Raw genomic sequence first — 19,578 nt, forward strand, 5'->3', positions numbered from 1 at the left:
GAAACTACGAAGTACGAACGATATTTTGACGTTTGACATAAGAATATTTATTATAAATTGTAAAAGCCGGTTGTCATAATACATAAGTTGACGAAATAAAAAAATTGATTTTTTGAACCTGTTGATCACTTATCTTATAAAAATGTCTATACAATTTTATGATACGAAAATTAACCAAGCTGATTCGAAATTTATTCAAAACTTACTCAATTCCATTCCATGCAACGGAGTACAATTTAATATGTTGTCCATTCTTGTTATATATTTTTTTGAAAGAACCTAAAATAATCTTATAGTTTTTACACTGTTATGTTTAATAATAATTTTTCATTTTATATTAAATATTTTAATAATGTGTACTAAGTAGTGTCCTTACTGCAATCACAGTTGTATATTTTTGTTTTTGACAGTAATAGAATGCGTAATTAAGCAGTCAGTTTACCAATCTTAAATATTGATGATAGTGGAAAAATATTATATTTTGTTTTAGAATATATATGTAATACAGCAATCTTATTAGATTTTAAATCAAAAATGCTGAGATCTTTACTAATTTTTTTTTATTACATTTCTGTCTTGGATGGAAAGTTAAGTATAAAAACTCCAATAAGTTCTAACTTTTTAATGTAAGTACATTTTCCTATTCTTTGTTTTATGTTTACTTAATTTCGATTCAATATTTTATGTTATTATTTTTAGTCAACAGGATGTTCGAGGATATTTATCAGAATATCCTGATGAGTGTTATGATATGTTGTATGACTTTGCTCAGCATGCATCCAATTTAACTTTTTGTTCAATCCTCAATGCAAGACCAATAACGCTCTGTGAAAGATGTGTTGAGAATTATGTGAAATTTCGTGATAAATATCACGAGTTACAACATACACCCATAAATGGAACCACTTGTATGGCATTTTTTGGTTCACATGATAGATTAAATGTTATACAGGAGTATCACGACAATATTCTGTCCATGTGGGATAAAGGAAATTGTAATGGTATGTGTTTGCTATATAATATTTTCTAAACTAAATAACATTGGAAATTAAAATTTACTGTCATGTGCACTGTGCAGTATGTTTAATACTGATGGGAGTGTCTGAAATCTTTTAATCTCCAAATAACTCTGTTACATTTAAAAACAAAAGTTCGGTTTTAAGCACAGAAAATCACTAATATTTTTAAATGGCAATGAATAATTATAAATCATAATGTATTAATATTTAAAAAAAAAATCTAATTGATGAGTCACCTGCAGTTCTGTTTAAGGATTAGAGAGTACAATACATAACACTGGGATATAGTTTTTCTCAGGTTTTGATCTTAGTTCTTGCAATAATTATTTTCCAATATGAGTCACCTTTATTTCTTTTAGGAATTAAATTAAAATTATTTATCTAAAAGCATGAAATTTTATTTTCATCACTAAAACTTTTCTACAATATTTGGTGTAACTAAATATTAAGATATTGATGTTCTTCTATACTAAAAACTTTTAGGATGCTTTGATTGGATTGATGGCAAACCATCTCTTAGAAATGAAACTAAACACTTCCACAAAATATACAATGAGACAATGAACTGTATCGTAAAGAATATGCTTGCCGAGGACAGTGATGTATGCAATAGATGCATGCAGTCATATTTGCAATTGGATGGATTCTATAAGACTTTAAGTACAGATTCCATTGGAGTTGATAGTGTTTGTATGGATATAGTGGATTCGGTAAATAAATTTTCATTAGCATTTCCTTCCTTTGTATTACAAAATTTTTTAATTTCATCATAATGTGGCATTACATTAATGATAAGCTACTAAAAAGTTTTTTACAAAATGTGTTGAGTTTAGTTTAGTTTAAAAAAATTATTTAAATTTACTTCTGAGTTTGCCATTAATAAACTTTTTGTATTACATTTATGAACTGGGAAAGTAGTTTAAATTCAATTTTTTTTAAGAATAAACTCATATTTTATAATATATGTTGTATATTGTTTGTGTCAGCTGTATTAAATTATTCATATCTTTTTTTTTTTGATAGATGAATGCTACCAGATCTATATGGAGTAAGACTCTAAATTGCTGCAATCTTCGAAGGACTCCTGAAATAGCATTTCTATGCTGTGCTGGATTTATATCCTTTTTACCAATCCTATACTATTTATCTGTCCGTTTTTGTGGGCCTATTAGAGATTTACCAAATGTTTTGAAGCGTAAGTAGTTATATTTTTGCTATTTATGTAATATCGATATATCACTAATAATACACTATTGTTTCAGAATCTAGATTTAAACAATCTATATTACGGACAATGGATAGCAGGAGTGATTGAAAAACTTTACCAAAGATATTGTGAATGTAACTTCTATATAATAAATAAAATTATATTTTTACTGAACATAAATTATTTAATCATAAAATTGGTATCCAAGTACACAGCATGTTAAGTACTTAAATTGTTTTAAATTATTGTCGACTTGTTATTATCTGTGCCTGGCCTTTTTGTTGTTATTTTTTTTAATGTTGCTATTGTTACTGCTGTTGGACAATTTATGTTTCAATGAGTTTGGTGTTGTGTCACCTTTGTTCATTAAGCCAATATCTTTATCTTTAGGTGTCCCAGGTCTACTATCCAGGCCGACAGCAGATAACATCTTGCTTTCACTTCCAAAAGCCTTTTGTAACACGCTACTCGATGAAGCAATTTTCTGAGTAATGCTCTGTTTTGTGATTGAACTATTTAGGCTCTTTTCAATTCCGCCATTAGTGTGTTGTTTACCGGAAGGTTTTGATGCAATACTTTCAGTGGAGCCATGTATAGTTGTATGATTTAAGTTACCAATATTTACTCCACTTAATTGAGTATCAGATGAATCTTCATTTGTCTGAGATTCTGTTTCACTATTTCTTTCATCTGTAAATCAAGAAAAAAAAAATTGCATGCTTATAATAACAAACAACAACTCATAAACAACAAATTAATACAAAATATGAAGTTTCTGGCATTCATATCTTAGAAAATCAAAGAAATAAAGTCCTTAATAAAACACAATATTTCAGTCACAAATCAATATAAATTGTTTAAATTAATAATTATTCAAATACTCACTTTTGGCTTCAGCAGGATCAACAAGTCCACTTACAGCCTAAAATAGACCTTTTTTTAGTATTTTAAAGATATAAAAATAAATTTAACAGATATTATTAATATAGATATTACCGCCATGGAAGTAATGGAAGACTTTGAGAATAATCTTTCAGCCTCTTTGAATTTTCTATTTCTTTTATCAGCCTTAGAGTTTGTACTTTTATTTGTGGCTAGATATCTATCCCAGCCTCTAATGATATTACCATATAGTTGTGTATCTTCCAAATAGGAACCTTCAAATGCATAAATTTGTCTTTCCAAGTTAGCTAACGTTTCCTGGTTAAAAAAAAAATTAATAAATACATGTCAACAAAACTAAGATAAATTGAAAGTAAATAATTTCACTGTTTGCATTTTGTTAAGATTCTTCTATACCCCAAATTTGATTACTAACAGCAACTTCCGCCTTTCGTTTCACCAATTCTGCCAGTTCAGCTCTTGTGTCTGCAACTGATGTTTGTTTCGAGGCCATATTGATTTTTTTAGCTTGAACGCTTTGGGTATCGCTGGCAGGACTTTGCGGTGAAACAACCATTTCGAAGCCTTCTTTGTTTAGCTTCTTATTAAAACATGTACTAATAATCACGATATATGGCTAAATTGTTCTGTAATAAGCTAAAATCGTGAAACACTAACTATTACTATTGTGCTGCTTTTCATCAAATCTCCATTTTGCCTAATGCCTTATTTGTAACTTGACATTGACGTTACTACTTAGTACTTACCAGTCTTACATATTTTTCATTGTTTAATTTCATTTCATACAAATGTATGCACTGTTTAATAATCAAATCTTTTAATTTAATTTTTATGAGTAATTTTATGTTCAAAAGTTAAATATCAAATTGTTTTTAAATAGTGGATAATTTACACAATGTATACTTATAAAAACAAGCAATATACATATTTAGTTGTTTAAATAGAAATTTAACACTAATATCACTTTTTAGGACTTCAAATATATTTGTTTTAATTTTGATTATTTAAGTAATGTTTCAAAGTCTAATGACAATTCGTTAATATGTTATTAATTCTGTCGATGTTTTGTAACTTTTTTATTGTTGACATTTGTCAATGAAATGTTGACATTTTCATGTTTTTATCATATTTTTTGTATTAAACAGGGATATAAACATTTTATATTTTTCTAATTTTGAAAATAAATAAATATAATTTAAAATGTCTATTACTTACATCCCAAGGGTGACCCAGGTATGCTAAATGTTATGTTATTTGTAGTTCTAGAGAAATAAAATAAAACATTTCTAAACATCTATTTCAGTTGGATTCTTTACAATTAGATACCGAATTGGAAGAACTATTTAAGCAAAAAATTTTTCAAGCTACGAAATATTTTGAGGTATTTTGGTGTGATTTCATTTACCTTTTCTATTTTTTCATAATTCAGGTTACTTAGCACTTTTACTTACTTTTTAGCCCGGCCTTCTCCAGCCTATTCTTCCTGAAATCGACTTGTCAATTCGGACATGGCTATTTTTAAATTCGGTGAAAACTAATAAAAGCACTTTTGGTCAGCAAATGCTTTCTTTAAAATATAAACCAGATAATTTTGCTAGAAGCAAATTGTACTGGTATTTTGTGTATGCTATTGGGTTAAAGTATCTAAGAGATAGAGCTTTATATAGTTTTACATCTAACACCCGAGTGCAGAACTTTCTATCTAAAATAGAAACATTCCAGCTAGTAGGTGACATTTTAAATTTTCTTCGTTTCATACAAAGTGGGAAACACCCTGCTCTTATAGATTTTATTCTTGGATTAGAGTTGACAGCAGATAAATTGACAAGGGAGGACCTCACTGACTTCTCTTGGACTCGGGAATTGTTATGGCATAATCTTATTGTAAGTGTATACTACTTGCAAAAAGAAAACTGTATTTCTAGTTCTTCATAAGCACTTAGACTTTAGAGTTATCAATCAACAATATACAAACCTGTTACTATATATAGTCAACATATAATTGTTTATGTATATATAGAAAAATTACAAACATTACAGGAACTTATAGGAACGGTGCTATCATTAGTAAATATGTTTGGTTTAAAACAAAGAATGACCACAATATTGAAGTATATGTGGTGGAAAAATCGTAAATCATACAAAGCCTCGGCGAGTCAAGCAACAATGACTTTGAACACAACATGTGCATTTTGCAATGAAAAACCTGTTCTGCCACACATTATGGGCTGCTCACACATATTTTGCTATTACTGTCTCTCGGTAAGTATGTGTGTTAAAATATATTAAAGCAGAAATGAAAATTATATTTTGTATAAAATTACATTTTATCTTTAGTAAGGTATATCATTTAATTTAACACTATCTTGAAGAAAATAATCTTTATTAGATTTTTTTGTTTTCACAGACAATAATATAAGCAACTATTGACAAGTTACATTATAATGAAGTAAATATTTATAAACCATTCTACCATAGTAAAAACCTGTACAAAATCCTAGCATGTATTTATTTATTAGTGTGAATGATGAATGAAAAATTATATTTTAGTTATAAGTTATAAAAAATAAGAATTTTCTAAGACAATATCAATAAAAAAAAACATATTTTTCTCTTTGTTTCAGGCTAATAAGACTGCGGATCCAGATTTTACATGTCCAAAATGTGATTACAATGGAAAAGAAGTTACCAAATACATCGTGGCAATGTAATAATTATATCTAAATATATAAAGTTATTTATTGTGTAAGGGTTGTGATATTAAAAAAATGAATAAGAGTTTATTTTTATTCTTGCTTTATTTTATTAAAATATTTAAGTTTTTTTTTTAACAATATTTACAAAATTCAGACTTTTTTTGATGGAAAATAATAATACATTTTAAGCAAAAAACAAAATAAAATTTTTAAGTAGTACACAGTACATTTGTGTTTGATAATAGATCAATACTTTACTAGAGAGTATATTCTTAAACCGACATTATTGTTTCATGATAGATTCTTATTCCTAATAACTTTAAGGCTAAAAATACATTCTAATAATAAGCGTTATGTTCTTCTAAACTAAGGCGCGAAACAAAGTAGACAAATTGACTTTAAGCAACACAGAGATCCTAAAACCCGGATAAAATAAAAAAAAATGCGTACATTTTGCAATAAAAAAAATATTTACGCTTAGATTAATTAAATGTAATCAGTACTGCAAAAAATGAAATTCCTTGAACAAATCGAACGCTTGTGTAATAATTAATTGACGGAAAAATTAAACGTCAAAATTGGCAGGTCTAGTAAAAAACTGGACTACAGTAGTTTCGGCGTTACACATCATATATGGAACGGTATTGCTAAGCTTTTAGTGTTGCTTGTCTTTGCTATTGTGAACGTTAGCGTGGAAACCGGTCTCCCAGTCAGCGACGTAGTTGACAGTTCGCACCGAACCGTCCGGTTCCACCAAAGAGTATTGACCTGGTTAAATAAATACACATATAGTAAGTACAGCGAAAAGCGAAAGGCCGAGTCTTATAATTATTAATGATCGTGATATTATCTGTTTAAGCTACCCTTAAATTCTCTTACGCTTACTTAATGACACATGCTGAGTAAGTGACATAACAAGTTCTTGTTAATATTGAATTATTGAATTTTTTTTTTTTATATATGATACCTTTAACAACATCTCCGTCGCGTTCTTCTTTTTGCTGTTTGATGTCTCCGGTGTGGGGATCGTTTACACCGTATTCAAAAGCATACCGAGGATGTGCGTCCTGAAAGAAAAATATATTCACATTATTGGCAAAATTTATTGTACTGTACAAATTTCTACTAATAAAGTGTTTTCAATACTAATAGTTATTAATTACAAACTTGTAACGTTACAATTCTGTACGTGTTACGTACGCGCAATATATTAAAAAATAAATGAACATCGCCGGGGAAACATTGTTGTAAGGATAAAATATCAATTAACGAGTGACGTTGCTGACTCCGCGGAAATATCACCAAGCCGTGTCAACCAGTAGATTCCTGATACCTCACAAGCTATGGAATGGGATTGCTATCCTAACATCGGGGCAATCATGAAGTCTTAGGTTTAAATATGTAATTTTTATTATAATATACATAAATGTAAGTTTCGTAGTTTTTCTGGAACCCCTAGTTGCCACGCTATATAATTTACGTAATAACATAAATGTTAATCTATAAACTGTAGAAGTTTTTGTTTAGTTTAACTATTCACACTAGCGCTAGGTGTCCTTAATCTTTTACGTTTGCATTGGTGAGTTCAAGTTCAACATATGCCTGTTACGATTAATAGCGCCTTATCAATTTCACTAGCTTCAATGTGTTCAACTTTGCGTTTTAAACATTTTCGTACATAATAAAATGTAATGTCTACAATGACAAAAGTCTACATATATTTAATCAAAAATTAAAATAATTCAAACATTCAATTTCAAATCCGCTTCTGTGCTTTACAAATTGATAAAAGCTGACATGTTTAACTACTTTTTAACACGCTTTTATTAGCTTGGGTTGTATATATGTATATAGGTATGCATGTAACGGAATCTTTGAGCTTAATTTTCACCGGTTTCACGAAGTCTGGATAATTTCAAACTTTGCATACGTATTAAAGAACGATGACAATGCAATAATTAGATTACAGTTTTCCATTATCCTTATTAGGATTTAGGACCGCCAGGATTAATGAATTCTCTTATAGATCCTCTGTAGTGGAGTGAGAGAGATAGAGCTAGTGCGCGGTCTGCGCATGTCTGCAGTTAAATAATAGTTTAAAAAACACTCTTTTATAGCTAACGGAACTAAAAAACAATAAATTTTCAATTACAAAGAAATTATATTACAGTAGTAGAGAGTCAAACAATCATTTATAGTTAATCACCTCAAAATAAAATTATAGTGAATTTTAAGTTATTAACAGATTAATTTAATTCAGAGTAAAAAGCGTGGGGTGCATTTGACTACATTTCATATCTTTCCTCGTATAGTAGATAGATAGTTGATTAACTATGAATGATTGATTGACATAAAATGATAACATAGTTATAAAAACCCTCTTCCTGGCTTACATTATTACTCGTGATGATAAGACGTTTATACTATAACATATATAAAGGTTATTTTTATTTATTTATACGTCATTAATATGCGTCAAATGAGATGATGAGTTTTATAGTCACTTCGTCTTCACTACTTCCTTAAATATCGCCAGTAATATAATTTGTGGGCAATTACTTCAAGCTGTTAACATATAACATCTTATGTAGGCTCAGTGAAAGTACTTTTACACTATAAATACAATTAGTTCCTGATTTTGTAACAATTATTTATAGCAATTATTTATTATTAATAAAAATTGATTTGTTGATAATATAAGAATCACTTCTTTGTTAACGTTTAAATTTATAAATTATGTTAATAAACGTATGTCTCAATAAACTGTCATTGTCATAATATAAACGTATGTTTTTAATAAATTGTCATTGTCATAATATAAACGTATTTTTTAAAAAACCTATTATTGTGACTGATTTTCACAAACTCATTAATTGAATGGTAATATTCACACGAAATATGTATTTACAAACAATATATTTTAAGATTTATATATAACACTAAAGACTTTATTTTTTTATTAGAAACATTAGAATTGAATGAATTAAATATGGAATGTGAATGTTTTTGTGGTATGTTTACATAAATATGAAATTCGTTCCCTATATTTACAGACTTGCAATAACAGTTGATTAACATTTGAATAAAGTTGCAAACAAGATTAGATTTACTGAGGTTAGCACAGTAAAAGTTGGTCAATGATTAACGATACAATTCCTTTAAACTTAGTAACGCAATAAGCGATTTCTAAATAAATTTAAAGACAAAAGACATTTGATAAAAATTTTAATATACTTTGGAAATTATTTCTATTTAGTTTTTTTTTATCTTGTTAACTTTTATATAAAACTTATTAAAATTAAATATTACTTTACACAATCGACAGCTACTAAAATTTTTTTTCCTTATAAGTATAAATTTAATCTATAAAATTATTAAATAAAAAAAATCGATATTTTAATCAATATAACATAATTACCGAATAAAGCATTATTCTTGAACTTAAAATTAATAACGAATATTATATATTTTTTTATTTATTCCTAACAATGGAGATGTCCATAAGGAAAATGAATATTCAAATATTTTTGAGGTCTACCTCTGCTGTCTACAGCAGGTATGTGGCTGTAGAATGTAACAAGATAATATTAGATTAATTTCGTTTAAATTATAGGTTAGTGACAATTTATAAATAAAATTTAAACGCATGTGAAAAGTTAAAAACTTGTATCTTATATGATTCTTGAACGGAAATTGATTACTCCATCCCAGCTATTTTTAACACTGGGCGCAAGAAGGTACGATTAGTTTGACGTCAATGTGTGTGTTTGTTTGTTTGTCTGTAGCATCGTAGCACTCAAACGGATTTATCGATTTTGATGCGGTTGTTTCATTTGGAATCCAGTTTCCTTGCGGTGGTTCTTAGATATATATATATATATATATATATATATATATAAATATTATAATACTCCAGCAGTGAAAGGGTATCCGGTATATTCCTAAATGATATAAAGCATTTTCGGTCTATAATTATTCGATTAACTTGGTCACGCGTGCCACTAATATCGTTCGATGACATTCAATGTCTAAGGACACTTTAAATAAAATAAAATAAATTCGTCATTTTAAATTGCCTTTATCATTCTATACAGATTATAATTGTTAAATTTATTCTGTCATAAGTGATATTAAATGAAAACTATTAATAAAAAGTGTCGTAATAGTTTGAAGTCTTATTTACTATTACTGGATTGTCAAATCAGGTTTAATGTTGAAATTGATATACACCTCTAAGGTGTAATAAAAACATGTCTTTTAATCGTTCAAGGTTGAGTTAATTAGCTTACTTTGATATTCACTGCAAGAGATTTACTGTTCAGTAATTTATTACATGTTTTCATTGATATTAATATCTTGGACCGTGTTGCAAACGATTTAGGTAATATTCATTTGTAAAATATTATTACTTTATACGTCAACGACTCTTCATAAATTTACTTCCGATTGCAGTAAATATAATGAGGTTTAATATAGATATAGTATATTTAGTTACAAGGAAGGTTGCAATACTTGATTGAAGTTTATCATTAGTGTAAAACATGTACTTTCGTAACTTGCCTCAAATTGGTGTTTTACAAGAATAAATATCAATTTGCGTCTATATATTACAATAAACGGAATTTAATAGTAACGTAATTATAGAGTGATATTTATATTCCTTTCCAATTACAGATTATAATGCTTATTTTCTTTTTATCCGTTTTGTCGTTCCAATTAAAAAATCAAGTTCATTACCTCTGTAAAGCTTGTGCAGTTAAAATATATGAACTTGCTCCTTATTATCGATATAAGAGTATTTAAGAAAGAAAGTGGTTTTTTTCGAGGAAAGAAACTATCTATACACGTTTTTTTAAATATTTTAAATAAATCATGTTACATAAATGATTGTCGATATCAAAAATTTCGATATCGACAATCATGTGTGTTTTCATGTGGAGCGTAAATGTATTTAAAAAGCTTTAAATAAAAATTTATTCTGCAAAAAATTTTGTTTTTAGAATTTAAGTAATAGGTGAGAATAAAACACTTACGTAGTTCTCCAAGAATTCCGTGTGCACATTTTTAGCCCTCTGTGAGTTCTTGACGACCTGAGCTATATCTGCTATAGCTACTTCTGGAGTGGAAACTGTTTGATGGGATACTGACGGTGCTAAATATTGCGAGGCCTGTACAGCTGGCTGTACTCTTGAGTATTGAGTCACGACTGGTGCAGAATAATGAGTCACAGATGGAGCTGAGTATTGAGCGACTGGTGATGTATATTGAACTGCCGATTGTGTTACGTAATGAGCTGGAGAAGAGTATTGTACCGATGCCGTTTGCTGAGCTAAATTAGAAGCTCTATAAGTCGGCGCAGAATACTGTGTTAAACTTGGAGCTGAATCATGAGACACAATAGAACTTGAGTATTGAGTCCCAACTGGTGCTTTGTAAACTTGCGCCACTGATAACGGCGCTGCAGTTTGATACTGATAAGCTGGAAGAACTGTTTGTTGCGATTGCACTTTAAGTGCCGGTGAAGTTGTGTAACCAGCCGTGGGCGCTGCATATACTTGAGACACTACTGGGCCAGCTCCGTGACTGAATGAATTTAATGATGCCCTTGCAGATGATCCGGAGTTATAAGTAGATTGTTGCGATAATAAATTTTGGGACACATATGTGGTTCTAGGTGGGGATATCGTGAATTTTGCTTGCAACGGTGCTGCAGTTATTTTAGCTATTATTGGAGCTTGGGCGTAAGTTGCTTGTGGAATTACAGTTCTTGTAGCAGATGCTGATAAGCCAGCAGAAGTAGCATACCCATGCTGTTCCCTTTGGGCTGAGTAACCAGAATACGTTGCAGCTATTGGTGTTTGGTATGTGATAGCTGGCTGCGACTGATAGCTGACTTGAGGAGTTTCTTGGAAAAGCACATTTTGTGTGAATCCTTCGGCGTTCTTGTAGCCACTAGAAGCAGAAAGCGCTTCCGCTTGAATAAGTCTTGGGGCAGCTGTGGCTTTTGCTTCCGGTAATGATAGCTGTATTGCGGGAGCTGCATAGTTATAGCCAGTGTGACCACATCCTTGAATATTTTGCACCTGACTCAAATGGTAATTAAGATCGGGATCGTGATAAGCGAATGCATTTGAAAGGAATGCAATAGTCACAAGCAGTATCTGAAACGAAAAGTAATAATTAAATTATATTTATTACGAAAAATCTGTTGTTTCGACTTCAAGGACATTTTTATTATATTATTAATTATATAAACGAAAACGGGTGTTTTTCATCAAAGCTTTGTACTGATTAAAAAATAATTACGGGGTTAATTTATCGCGGGTTATTGTCGAGCTTTCTTAATAAATTTAATTTCAGTGGCAGGAACAGAAATCTTTTTTAATGTATTAAAAGATTTGTATTCAAACACTGCTTCGAAATATCAAGATTTCAAATAACAGGTGAAAAAAAGCTTTTGATTTATGAAGTAAGCAAAAAGATAATATTTTTAACAGTTTTGAATAAAAGAAATATTTTTGATAGTAATATTAATTTAGGTATGGTTAAGTTATAAAATATAGCAAACAACACAAGCCTTACCGATTGCATTATCTAATTTGAATATGAATTCACTTTCAATTCCAAAGAACGTCACGTTTTATCACAATATCAGAACTAATTGTGTTTGGTAAAGTCTAATTTGAAATGAGAGCAAAACGAGCTGGCAAAGTCTTATATACCAAAGTCATATGTGTAAGAACGGCCGCTTTTTCACATTCGCCGTCCAAAACGTGGGTGCGGCTATATATGACTATGGACTGAGATATTGTAATTACTATTAAACATATTTAATATCACTTCACATAAAACTCGCGGTTCTGATTAAATTAAGGAAGCTGTGTGAATTTTTTATTCATTATAAGAAATTCATACCACTGACCCAAAGGGAAAGTTTATTGATATGTTAAGTTCATCATAAGTATAAAAGGTTATGAGAGTCGATAAGTTTATTTTTTTTATTTATTCACTTAGCAAAAAAACATTAAGTGATTTGTTTGTCATCTCCATAAAATGTTACTTATTTCTTCGAGTTTTAAGCTTCCAAAGCTCTTGCACTCGAAAAGAAAGCAGCCGTTATAATCAAGCGGATCTTCTGCGACGAGGTACTATACCGGTTAAGACATATTTTATACAACCCAGAGGCATGTTTAATAAAATATAGTTATAAAAAAATACTGTATAAAAGCTTTAAACAAATAAAATAGAAACGATTTCACAATCGAAGCAAAAGCGAAGTATGTAGGTTTATAGAATTAATTGGATATGTTTATAACTTTATAGAATTAATTGGTTTGATAGCAAGGTTTCAATTATTCGACCCTCTATCTTTCCGGTGTGGTTATCTGTGGACACAGAACTGTAGCTTTGAATTTAAATGTTAATTTACGGGTAAGATCAAACAGTTAAATGTAATACATTAAAAATGAAATATGGACCTACAATTATAAACTCTTTTTATAACAAATTTAGATAATATTAAATGTAATTACTTCTGTTCGCTCTAATATTAAACGTTTGGATTGTTTTCCGAAAGGAAACAGGGTTTATTAAATCTAATATTAAAGAATTCTAGGTTCCACATAAATACATTGCATATTAAAATTTACAAATGTAAATTGTTTTTTATTAGCTTTTCGAATGTGACATATTCCTTTATTTTATAGATATATTTAGTAACATTTTAGCGTTGATGATTTATTTCGTGATATTATGTTTCTGACCTCTATTTAAAAAATTATCTCTAATTAAATGAAGCTTTCCAAATTTTATGGTAGTGTAACAATAATAAATAAATATAATTAGTATTTTTTTTTAAATCTATATTCAAAATATTCCAAAACGTAAAATACAATTTACAGATAATTTTTGAAGAGTATTTTTTTTTAAAAGAGGTTTTTTGTAACGATTGATCATTTCGCTTACGATCATTATAAAAAAACTGATTCAAATTTGTTTGAGGTTTTTCAAGTAGTCATATGGTGATGAAATGTAGCACGAACAATAAAATAAATTCAATGACGCGAATCAAAGATCCGAAATGTGGATCATACATTAAAATTGCGAAATATAAGTACCTATATCAATATTACTTTGTCAAGTAAACTTTTATTATAGAAGGTTGTCGTTCATTAGGACGGCATTAATCCCCTTTTTTATATAACTAAGTAAGTTTAATTGGTAATTTGTCCTTTGTCTTCACCTAGGTCGTGTGTGAGGTCTTTTCATAATTGTTTCGTTCAAATAAAGCATAAAGAATATTTTAAAATCAAATACTCTTTGGTGTTGTTAGTTTTTTTTTTATATTACGATTTCTGTGAGTTAATTTTCTTTTATGTAATTTTAAATCCTCTTAAAGCAAGATTCAACCCCAAAGTGTTCAATGGAAAAAATCTATTATATATTATATATTATAAATGTTTTTATACTATTCTGAATTTTGTTATAAAAGATAAAATTTATAAAAATCTTTAATTGATATATTTGTATATTTAATAATAACTTTCAAGGTACGGCATTTTATAAGTATCGCTAAAATTATCTGGCAACCAAATTATCATTGATAACGCGAGCTAAGACGTCTTTTGTTAATTAATTAAATTAACGTAAGAAAAACATAAAATAAAGAAATAATTTTCTTAAATATTAATATATTAATTATTTATAAAAATTGAAAGTAAAACTAACAAAAATCCGTTATAAATTCAACGGATTTTTTAAATAAAAATGAGGCTTTATGAGAACAATTACGCAGCAAAAGAAAATATTATTTTCAATAAAAATTTTCTATATATTGTCGAACGTAGTAACATAAATATATAATCATTCATAAATAAACAAAGTATAAGAAATGTAACAGCCAACGAAATCCTCTTAACTCAGACATTCTAGACTGAAACAATTTAATTGCAGCAATCAAGCGTATGTAGATTAGACATAAATCTTATTACATATCTCTTATCAATACCTAGACCAGGTTTAAATGTGATGCGTTACGTAAAAACGCCGCGTTTAATGTATCAGGGCTTGCATCTTATTGATACCAATATTTTTATCTGACGTTAAATCTTTTTATATCAGTAAATGAGAGCGACTTGTTCATATAGAGTTTATAATGTTCAAATGACAGCTGTTTTACCAAGTGTTATGAAGTCCTTGTCATGTTTTTTGCAGCGACTCTTTTTAGATTTGCCGCGGTCACGCGTTTATGCTCGTGTTGACGAAATACAACAAAGAATTGCATAAAGGTTTTTACTTTTCATTAATGACAGCAAGAGACAATGTTTAATTTTATATATACATTGTTTGTTTTTTAAGGACAATTTCATATCCAACATATGTCATTAATAGTAGATATTTCATTTCGGTCAAAGTTCCTCATACGTACATCAGCGACATACGGAGAAATGTTTACAACTATATTTTCTTGCTTGAAATCGATGATAATTTCTTTGAATAAATTTATATTTGTATAATTTATTTATGATAAATATGACTAAAACGATAATCCTTCAAACATATGTGAAGTAATGTAGGAATTAGCTTGTAGAACTTCTAATACACCGTATGCGGTAATTTACGTCGCTAAAGGAGGTTAGATACTTTTGACGTTACATAATCCCAAGCCCCTAAGCTTAGCCGCAGCTTCTATACAAATTGCGCAAAGCTCACTGGCTCTAAATGAGATCATTTCAATATTGAGCTATTAAATATGTAATATATGAATACTAGTTTTTTTTTTTTTAATAAAACTTCACTGAATACAGATAAAACCATACTTGAAATAATTGCCAATGAGGTTAGTTAAGATTAAATCGATTCTTATACACCACATGCGTATATTGTGGTCATAAAATTTTACAACGCCCTATAAATACAAATACACATTGTTATAGATAAAAGATAAGTGTTAGGGTCATATTGGTCACATGGCCTTTATTTGTTCCCATTTCTAAATGTTCCTTCACCTTTATAGAATATATAATAATTAGGAAAAATATAAATGAAAAAAATTTTAATGTTTGTTTTTTTTTTTCATGTATATATCATTTTCATAATGTGTCGTTTTTTTCTAGAATAATTCATTAAAAATGTCCTCTTCGTCCATACATTCATCGCACAGCCAATTAATTAATAATCGCGATATCATCAGTTATTACGTCATTCAATTCCTTAAAGAGAAATTATGTAAAAGTTGTAACGTATAAATAATTTAAACCAGTTTTCAGACAATACCGTTGTTTCATCAATCACAGTCAGGATACGAGTTATTAAAGGCAATGTCGCCCTCCATTATAGAATATTACTTTCTCAGATATTTATAGAATAGTTTTATGTATTACGTAAAATTTATCTCAGCCGGCTATAGGTATTCTGGTTATTAAAATTACATATGGTAAGTACAAGTAATGAAAATATGATATTTCGTCTGAATATATCTATGAGCTTACCATAAGTTAGTGCCGTCACCCTGTATACGTAACGTTTTAAGTTGGTTTTCAATTTTCATAGACATTGATATTATCGTGTGCTAAGATTTACGATGTAGTCGGACGATGCAAACTTGCACTAAGCATATAGTTTTATAAGCCTCTCTTGTTTTTGTCTATATAATAAAGATTAACTTAAATGTTGAACAACTTGACACAGAAGCCGAAAACATATTTCAAACATAATCAATCAATTGTGTATATTGTCCAGTTTTTATAAAGTACTGTTCAAATAAGATTAGGTTTACGTAATGCAAGCAATCTGGCGCGAGGTTCCGAACGTAATGTTTAATGTTAATACAAGGTCGATATTAGATTAATTGAGCGTAAATCCGAAATAGACAATCTTTATAATATTACTGTTTATTTTAAAGTCGTTCAACGTTAAATGAAATTAATATCTTTCGGATTACTACTATTTTAAAAACTACATACTCTCGGCGTTTCGGTTACTTTGAAGCAACCGTGATCACGGACATGCGAGATGTCATTTGTTTAACGTTAGTTTGTTCCGTGCAAGATTGAACAAAATTATGGTTAATTTTAAAGATATGTTACACAAAATGATCTGTAAATTACATTTATTTAAATATCTTTGTATTTTTATATTTCTATTTAACTGTTTTATTGATCTTATAATAGGAATCCGATAGAATGCCTTCATGTTAACTTGAAAGCATTGCCAGCATATTTTAACTATCAAATGTGTTTTAAGGCTTATATAGAACATTATTTATACACTAGAAATATAATAAATTTACAATATGTATCGGATGCCCACGAGTCGTTTTAATAATTAAGAAACTTTACTATGTTTGTTGAATATAATTATTAGATTTTTTTTTGGATATAGTGATATGAAACATTTCCACTTATGGACACATAGATTTTTGGTTGCATCATTTGAAAAAAATACATCTTTAACTGCGACGTGTGTCGTAAAATGACGATGCTCGTCATATGGCTCGCTAATAAAGGTATGTGGATAAAATTTATAAATCGTAAATAGTTTTAATGAAAATGCTTTATGTAATATTACTGTAAACAGGTAATATTTACATTATATTACAGCAGTAAAAGTCATAATAGTTTTAAGAATTCCTAATATATGGTGTTTGTGAGTTGTGTATTAGATTTTAGATTTATAATCGTAGGTAAAAAGTTATAGTAAAAAAACTGCATACGAATATTTACACCGTATATAAGTATGACTGACAGACAGATAAGATACTTGTGTACATGCAATCAAGTAATATAACTTAGTTTTAATATAAGTAATATCTCATAGTAGTTTTCCTTGATCTTAAATTAAAATAATGTTAACATTTTTTATAAAATATTAGGATAACAAAACAGAAATTAAGTTTGATTGTTTGTGTAACTGCAAGTGTCACGCCGTACTGGTAATATCTATGTATAATTATATAATTGTTCACGATCTTAGCCTTAGTCCACTATATCACAATCAGCAGTTCAAGGAATAACTTATAATTTATATTAACAACGCTTCATGACAATAAATTTGAAAGGTATACCTTTATAATATTATGTAAAGTGTTATGATATTTTTTTTTCTTACATACGTATATATATAAATCAGCTTACATTTATGTAATCTATTTTACTATAAATCTTTCGATTTGAAGGTATATATTATTCTTTAAAAGTTATTATTGCCATTATTATATACTTTAAAGTGTGAACTGAATATAGATTTAGAAATTTAAAAGAAACGTTCACAAAAATATACGGAAGATACGAAAACATTTTTAATCTAATAATAATAATAATAATTTCTTATTTTTACTTATAAATGTATATAACTTCTGGAGTTAATACAGTATCGCTTTAATAAACATTTTAATCTATATTTACTCTACCAGTAGGTATCTACGAAACATTGAACCTGATAGAATGTTGTTACCAGCCTCGAAAATATCTGTAAAAGTCGCTCTGTCTCTGATATTTTGAATCATGATAAATATATTAATATATGAAGGAATAAGTCTTGAAAAATAATGGTTAAATAATTTTGTTCTAGTATATAAGCAAACATGTTGAAGATATTAGAAGTTTTGGCGTAACAGTCAACATAAAACGAATGCTCCACGTGTTTGCTCTTATTTAATCAGATATAAATTCAATGTATTCCTGATCTCACGCGTCATATTGTAGTAAAAGACAATATATTCAACTCGATAAATATTCTAAACAGACGTTGTTCTGCAATAGTTCGCGAATTTGTCTCAACGGTGCCATAAAGAGGCGATAAGAATCACGAAATAGCTATGGATATTGATCGGTTCAGTAGTACATAACGTTCAAATCTACATACGATCAGCATATGAAGTGGACCCAGGTGGAGGTGTATTACGTATTAGACCTCTCACTTTGATTTTACCTACACTTAAATTTGTGAATTTATGTAAGCTATAAATATTGTATAGCCTACAGCGACGAACTGATTCATGTCAGATTTTTTTATATGGTGAAGGGGGAAAACGAGCAGGCCTACCTGATGGGAAGTAGTTACCGTCGTCCATGGACGTCTGCAACATACAGGCTATTGCGGATGAGTTGCCTGTTTTGGAGTGAAGGGAATGATGGAAGGCTACTGATGATCTTGTAAAAAATTGCCTTTGGTCTGAACTGAGAGTCGACTTTTGTGAACAGGATTATGGATTGGCCCCCGATCTGACCCGCAGTTGCAGGGTCTCCCTGAACGTCATGTAAAAAAAAACACTCTCAACACGGAAAGGAAAGGGTGCGAAAAAGGAAGGGTCAAGGGAGCCTTCCAATATTTTTTCTGAAAATGTTTGTAGTAATTGGGCGATTATTTTCTGTTTTTAATGCCTAATTTCCTTGAGTTAATATCATTAATAACTGTGAACCATATTCGAAGGCGAACGTCAAACTTAGAGCACAAACAATTTATTACCGATCACATAGCCTCAATGTTAATGAGTATTGGTGTTTAAACTGTGAATCATCAATTATTGTTGATGAAGTGTGTTATGAAACTATTACAATAATATTAATGTTTATATAGCTGGTAAGCTTAAAATGTAATATGTTGATAATCAAAACTGATTGATGTCTTAATCTTATTGAGATCTAAACGTCTATGAGAATAAATGTCAAATACATTCATGCATACAATATAAACATATAGTCATACGTAAAGAGAACTATTTTTTAATATTTATTTTAATTTGCTAACCAGT

At 29.0% G+C, this 19,578-nt stretch overlaps 5 protein-coding genes across 6 annotated transcripts in view; 2 read left to right on the forward strand and 3 right to left on the reverse strand.

The window, feature by feature from the left end:
• Window positions 1-19,578, reverse strand: part of LOC116766024 (uncharacterized) — a 78,676-nt gene that overhangs the window by 31,588 nt on the left and 27,510 nt on the right. The gene's annotated exons all lie outside the window — the stretch shown is intronic.
• Window positions 421-13,862, forward strand: LOC116765743 (osteopetrosis-associated transmembrane protein 1). Of its 2 annotated transcripts, XM_061522084.1 has the most exons (6): window positions 421-626; window positions 700-1,001; window positions 1,503-1,729; window positions 2,043-2,214; window positions 2,282-2,356; window positions 13,853-13,862. In XM_061522084.1, exons 1-5 carry the CDS (start codon window positions 535-537, stop codon window positions 2,332-2,334), a joined length of 846 nt encoding a protein of 281 aa, XP_061378068.1. In that variant the 5' UTR covers window positions 421-534; the 3' UTR covers window positions 2,335-2,356; window positions 13,853-13,862. The 2 variants fall into 2 exon arrangements, with proteins under 2 accessions (XP_061378068.1, XP_032511223.2); XM_032655332.2 differs by lacking the exon at window positions 13,853-13,862 and having other exon boundaries at window positions 2,282-2,395.
• LOC116765744 (chromatin modification-related protein MEAF6) lies at window positions 2,351-3,842 on the reverse strand. Its single transcript, XM_032655333.2, has 4 exons — window positions 3,545-3,842; window positions 3,223-3,426; window positions 3,112-3,148; window positions 2,351-2,916 (listed from the first exon to the last, which is right to left on the reverse strand). Exons 1-4 carry the CDS (start codon window positions 3,683-3,685, stop codon window positions 2,486-2,488), a joined length of 813 nt encoding a protein of 270 aa, XP_032511224.1. The 5' UTR covers window positions 3,686-3,842; the 3' UTR covers window positions 2,351-2,485.
• On the forward strand, window positions 4,202-5,907 carry LOC116765633 (peroxisome biogenesis factor 2). Its single transcript, XM_032655187.2, has 5 exons — window positions 4,202-4,362; window positions 4,433-4,510; window positions 4,588-5,013; window positions 5,170-5,391; window positions 5,754-5,907. Exons 1-5 carry the CDS (start codon window positions 4,330-4,332, stop codon window positions 5,838-5,840), a joined length of 846 nt encoding a protein of 281 aa, XP_032511078.1. The 5' UTR covers window positions 4,202-4,329; the 3' UTR covers window positions 5,841-5,907.
• On the reverse strand, window positions 5,998-12,507 carry LOC116766047 (paternally-expressed gene 3 protein-like). The gene is made up of 4 exons (XM_061522078.1): window positions 12,408-12,507; window positions 10,859-11,986; window positions 6,793-6,892; window positions 5,998-6,593 (listed from the first exon to the last, which is right to left on the reverse strand). The coding sequence occupies exons 1-4, from the start codon at window positions 12,414-12,416 to the stop codon at window positions 6,481-6,483; spliced, it is 1,350 nt and encodes a 449-aa protein (XP_061378062.1). The 5' UTR covers window positions 12,417-12,507; the 3' UTR covers window positions 5,998-6,480.

The sequence above is a fragment of the Danaus plexippus genome, chromosome 11, assembly GCF_018135715.1.
Source record: "Danaus plexippus chromosome 11, MEX_DaPlex, whole genome shotgun sequence".
In the NCBI taxonomy this organism is placed as follows: domain Eukaryota; kingdom Metazoa; phylum Arthropoda; class Insecta; order Lepidoptera; family Nymphalidae; genus Danaus; species Danaus plexippus.

What these genes read in the sequence shown, in the direction of transcription:
- LOC116765633 (XM_032655187.2), top strand. Translation starts at nt 4,330, where the DNA reads ATGTCTATTACTTACATCCCAAGGGTGACCCAG. An exon ending in ACATCCCAAGGGTGACCCAG is followed by an intron (nt 4,363 to 4,432) that starts GTATGCTAAATG and finishes CATCTATTTCAG; the next exon opens with TTGGATTCTTTACAATTAGA. An exon ending in TGTTATGGCATAATCTTATT is followed by an intron (nt 5,014 to 5,169) that starts GTAAGTGTATAC and finishes CAAACATTACAG; the next exon opens with GAACTTATAGGAACGGTGCT.
- LOC116766047 (XM_061522078.1), bottom strand. An exon ending in CGGAATTCTTGGAGAACTAC is followed by an intron (nt 6,893 to 10,858) that starts GTAAGTGTTTTA and finishes TTTTTCTTTCAG; the next exon opens with GACGCACATCCTCGGTATGC. An exon ending in CGACGGAGATGTTGTTAAAG is followed by an intron (nt 6,594 to 6,792) that starts GTATCATATATA and finishes TTATTTAACCAG; the next exon opens with GTCAATACTCTTTGGTGGAA.
- LOC116765744 (XM_032655333.2), bottom strand. Translation starts at nt 3,685, where the DNA reads ATGGTTGTTTCACCGCAAAGTCCTGCCAGCGATACCCAAAGCGTTCAA. An exon ending in AACGAAAGGCGGAAGTTGCT is followed by an intron (nt 3,427 to 3,544) that starts GTTAGTAATCAA and finishes TTTTTTAACCAG; the next exon opens with GAAACGTTAGCTAACTTGGA. An exon ending in CTTCCATTACTTCCATGGCG is followed by an intron (nt 3,149 to 3,222) that starts GTAATATCTATA and finishes GGTCTATTTTAG; the next exon opens with GCTGTAAGTGGACTTGTTGA.
- LOC116765743 (XM_061522084.1), top strand. Translation starts at nt 535, where the DNA reads ATGCTGAGATCTTTACTAATTTTTTTTTATTACATTTCTGTCTTGGAT. An exon ending in GGATAAAGGAAATTGTAATG is followed by an intron (nt 1,002 to 1,502) that starts GTATGTGTTTGC and finishes AAAAACTTTTAG; the next exon opens with GATGCTTTGATTGGATTGAT. An exon ending in TTTACCAAATGTTTTGAAGC is followed by an intron (nt 2,215 to 2,281) that starts GTAAGTAGTTAT and finishes CTATTGTTTCAG; the next exon opens with AATCTAGATTTAAACAATCT.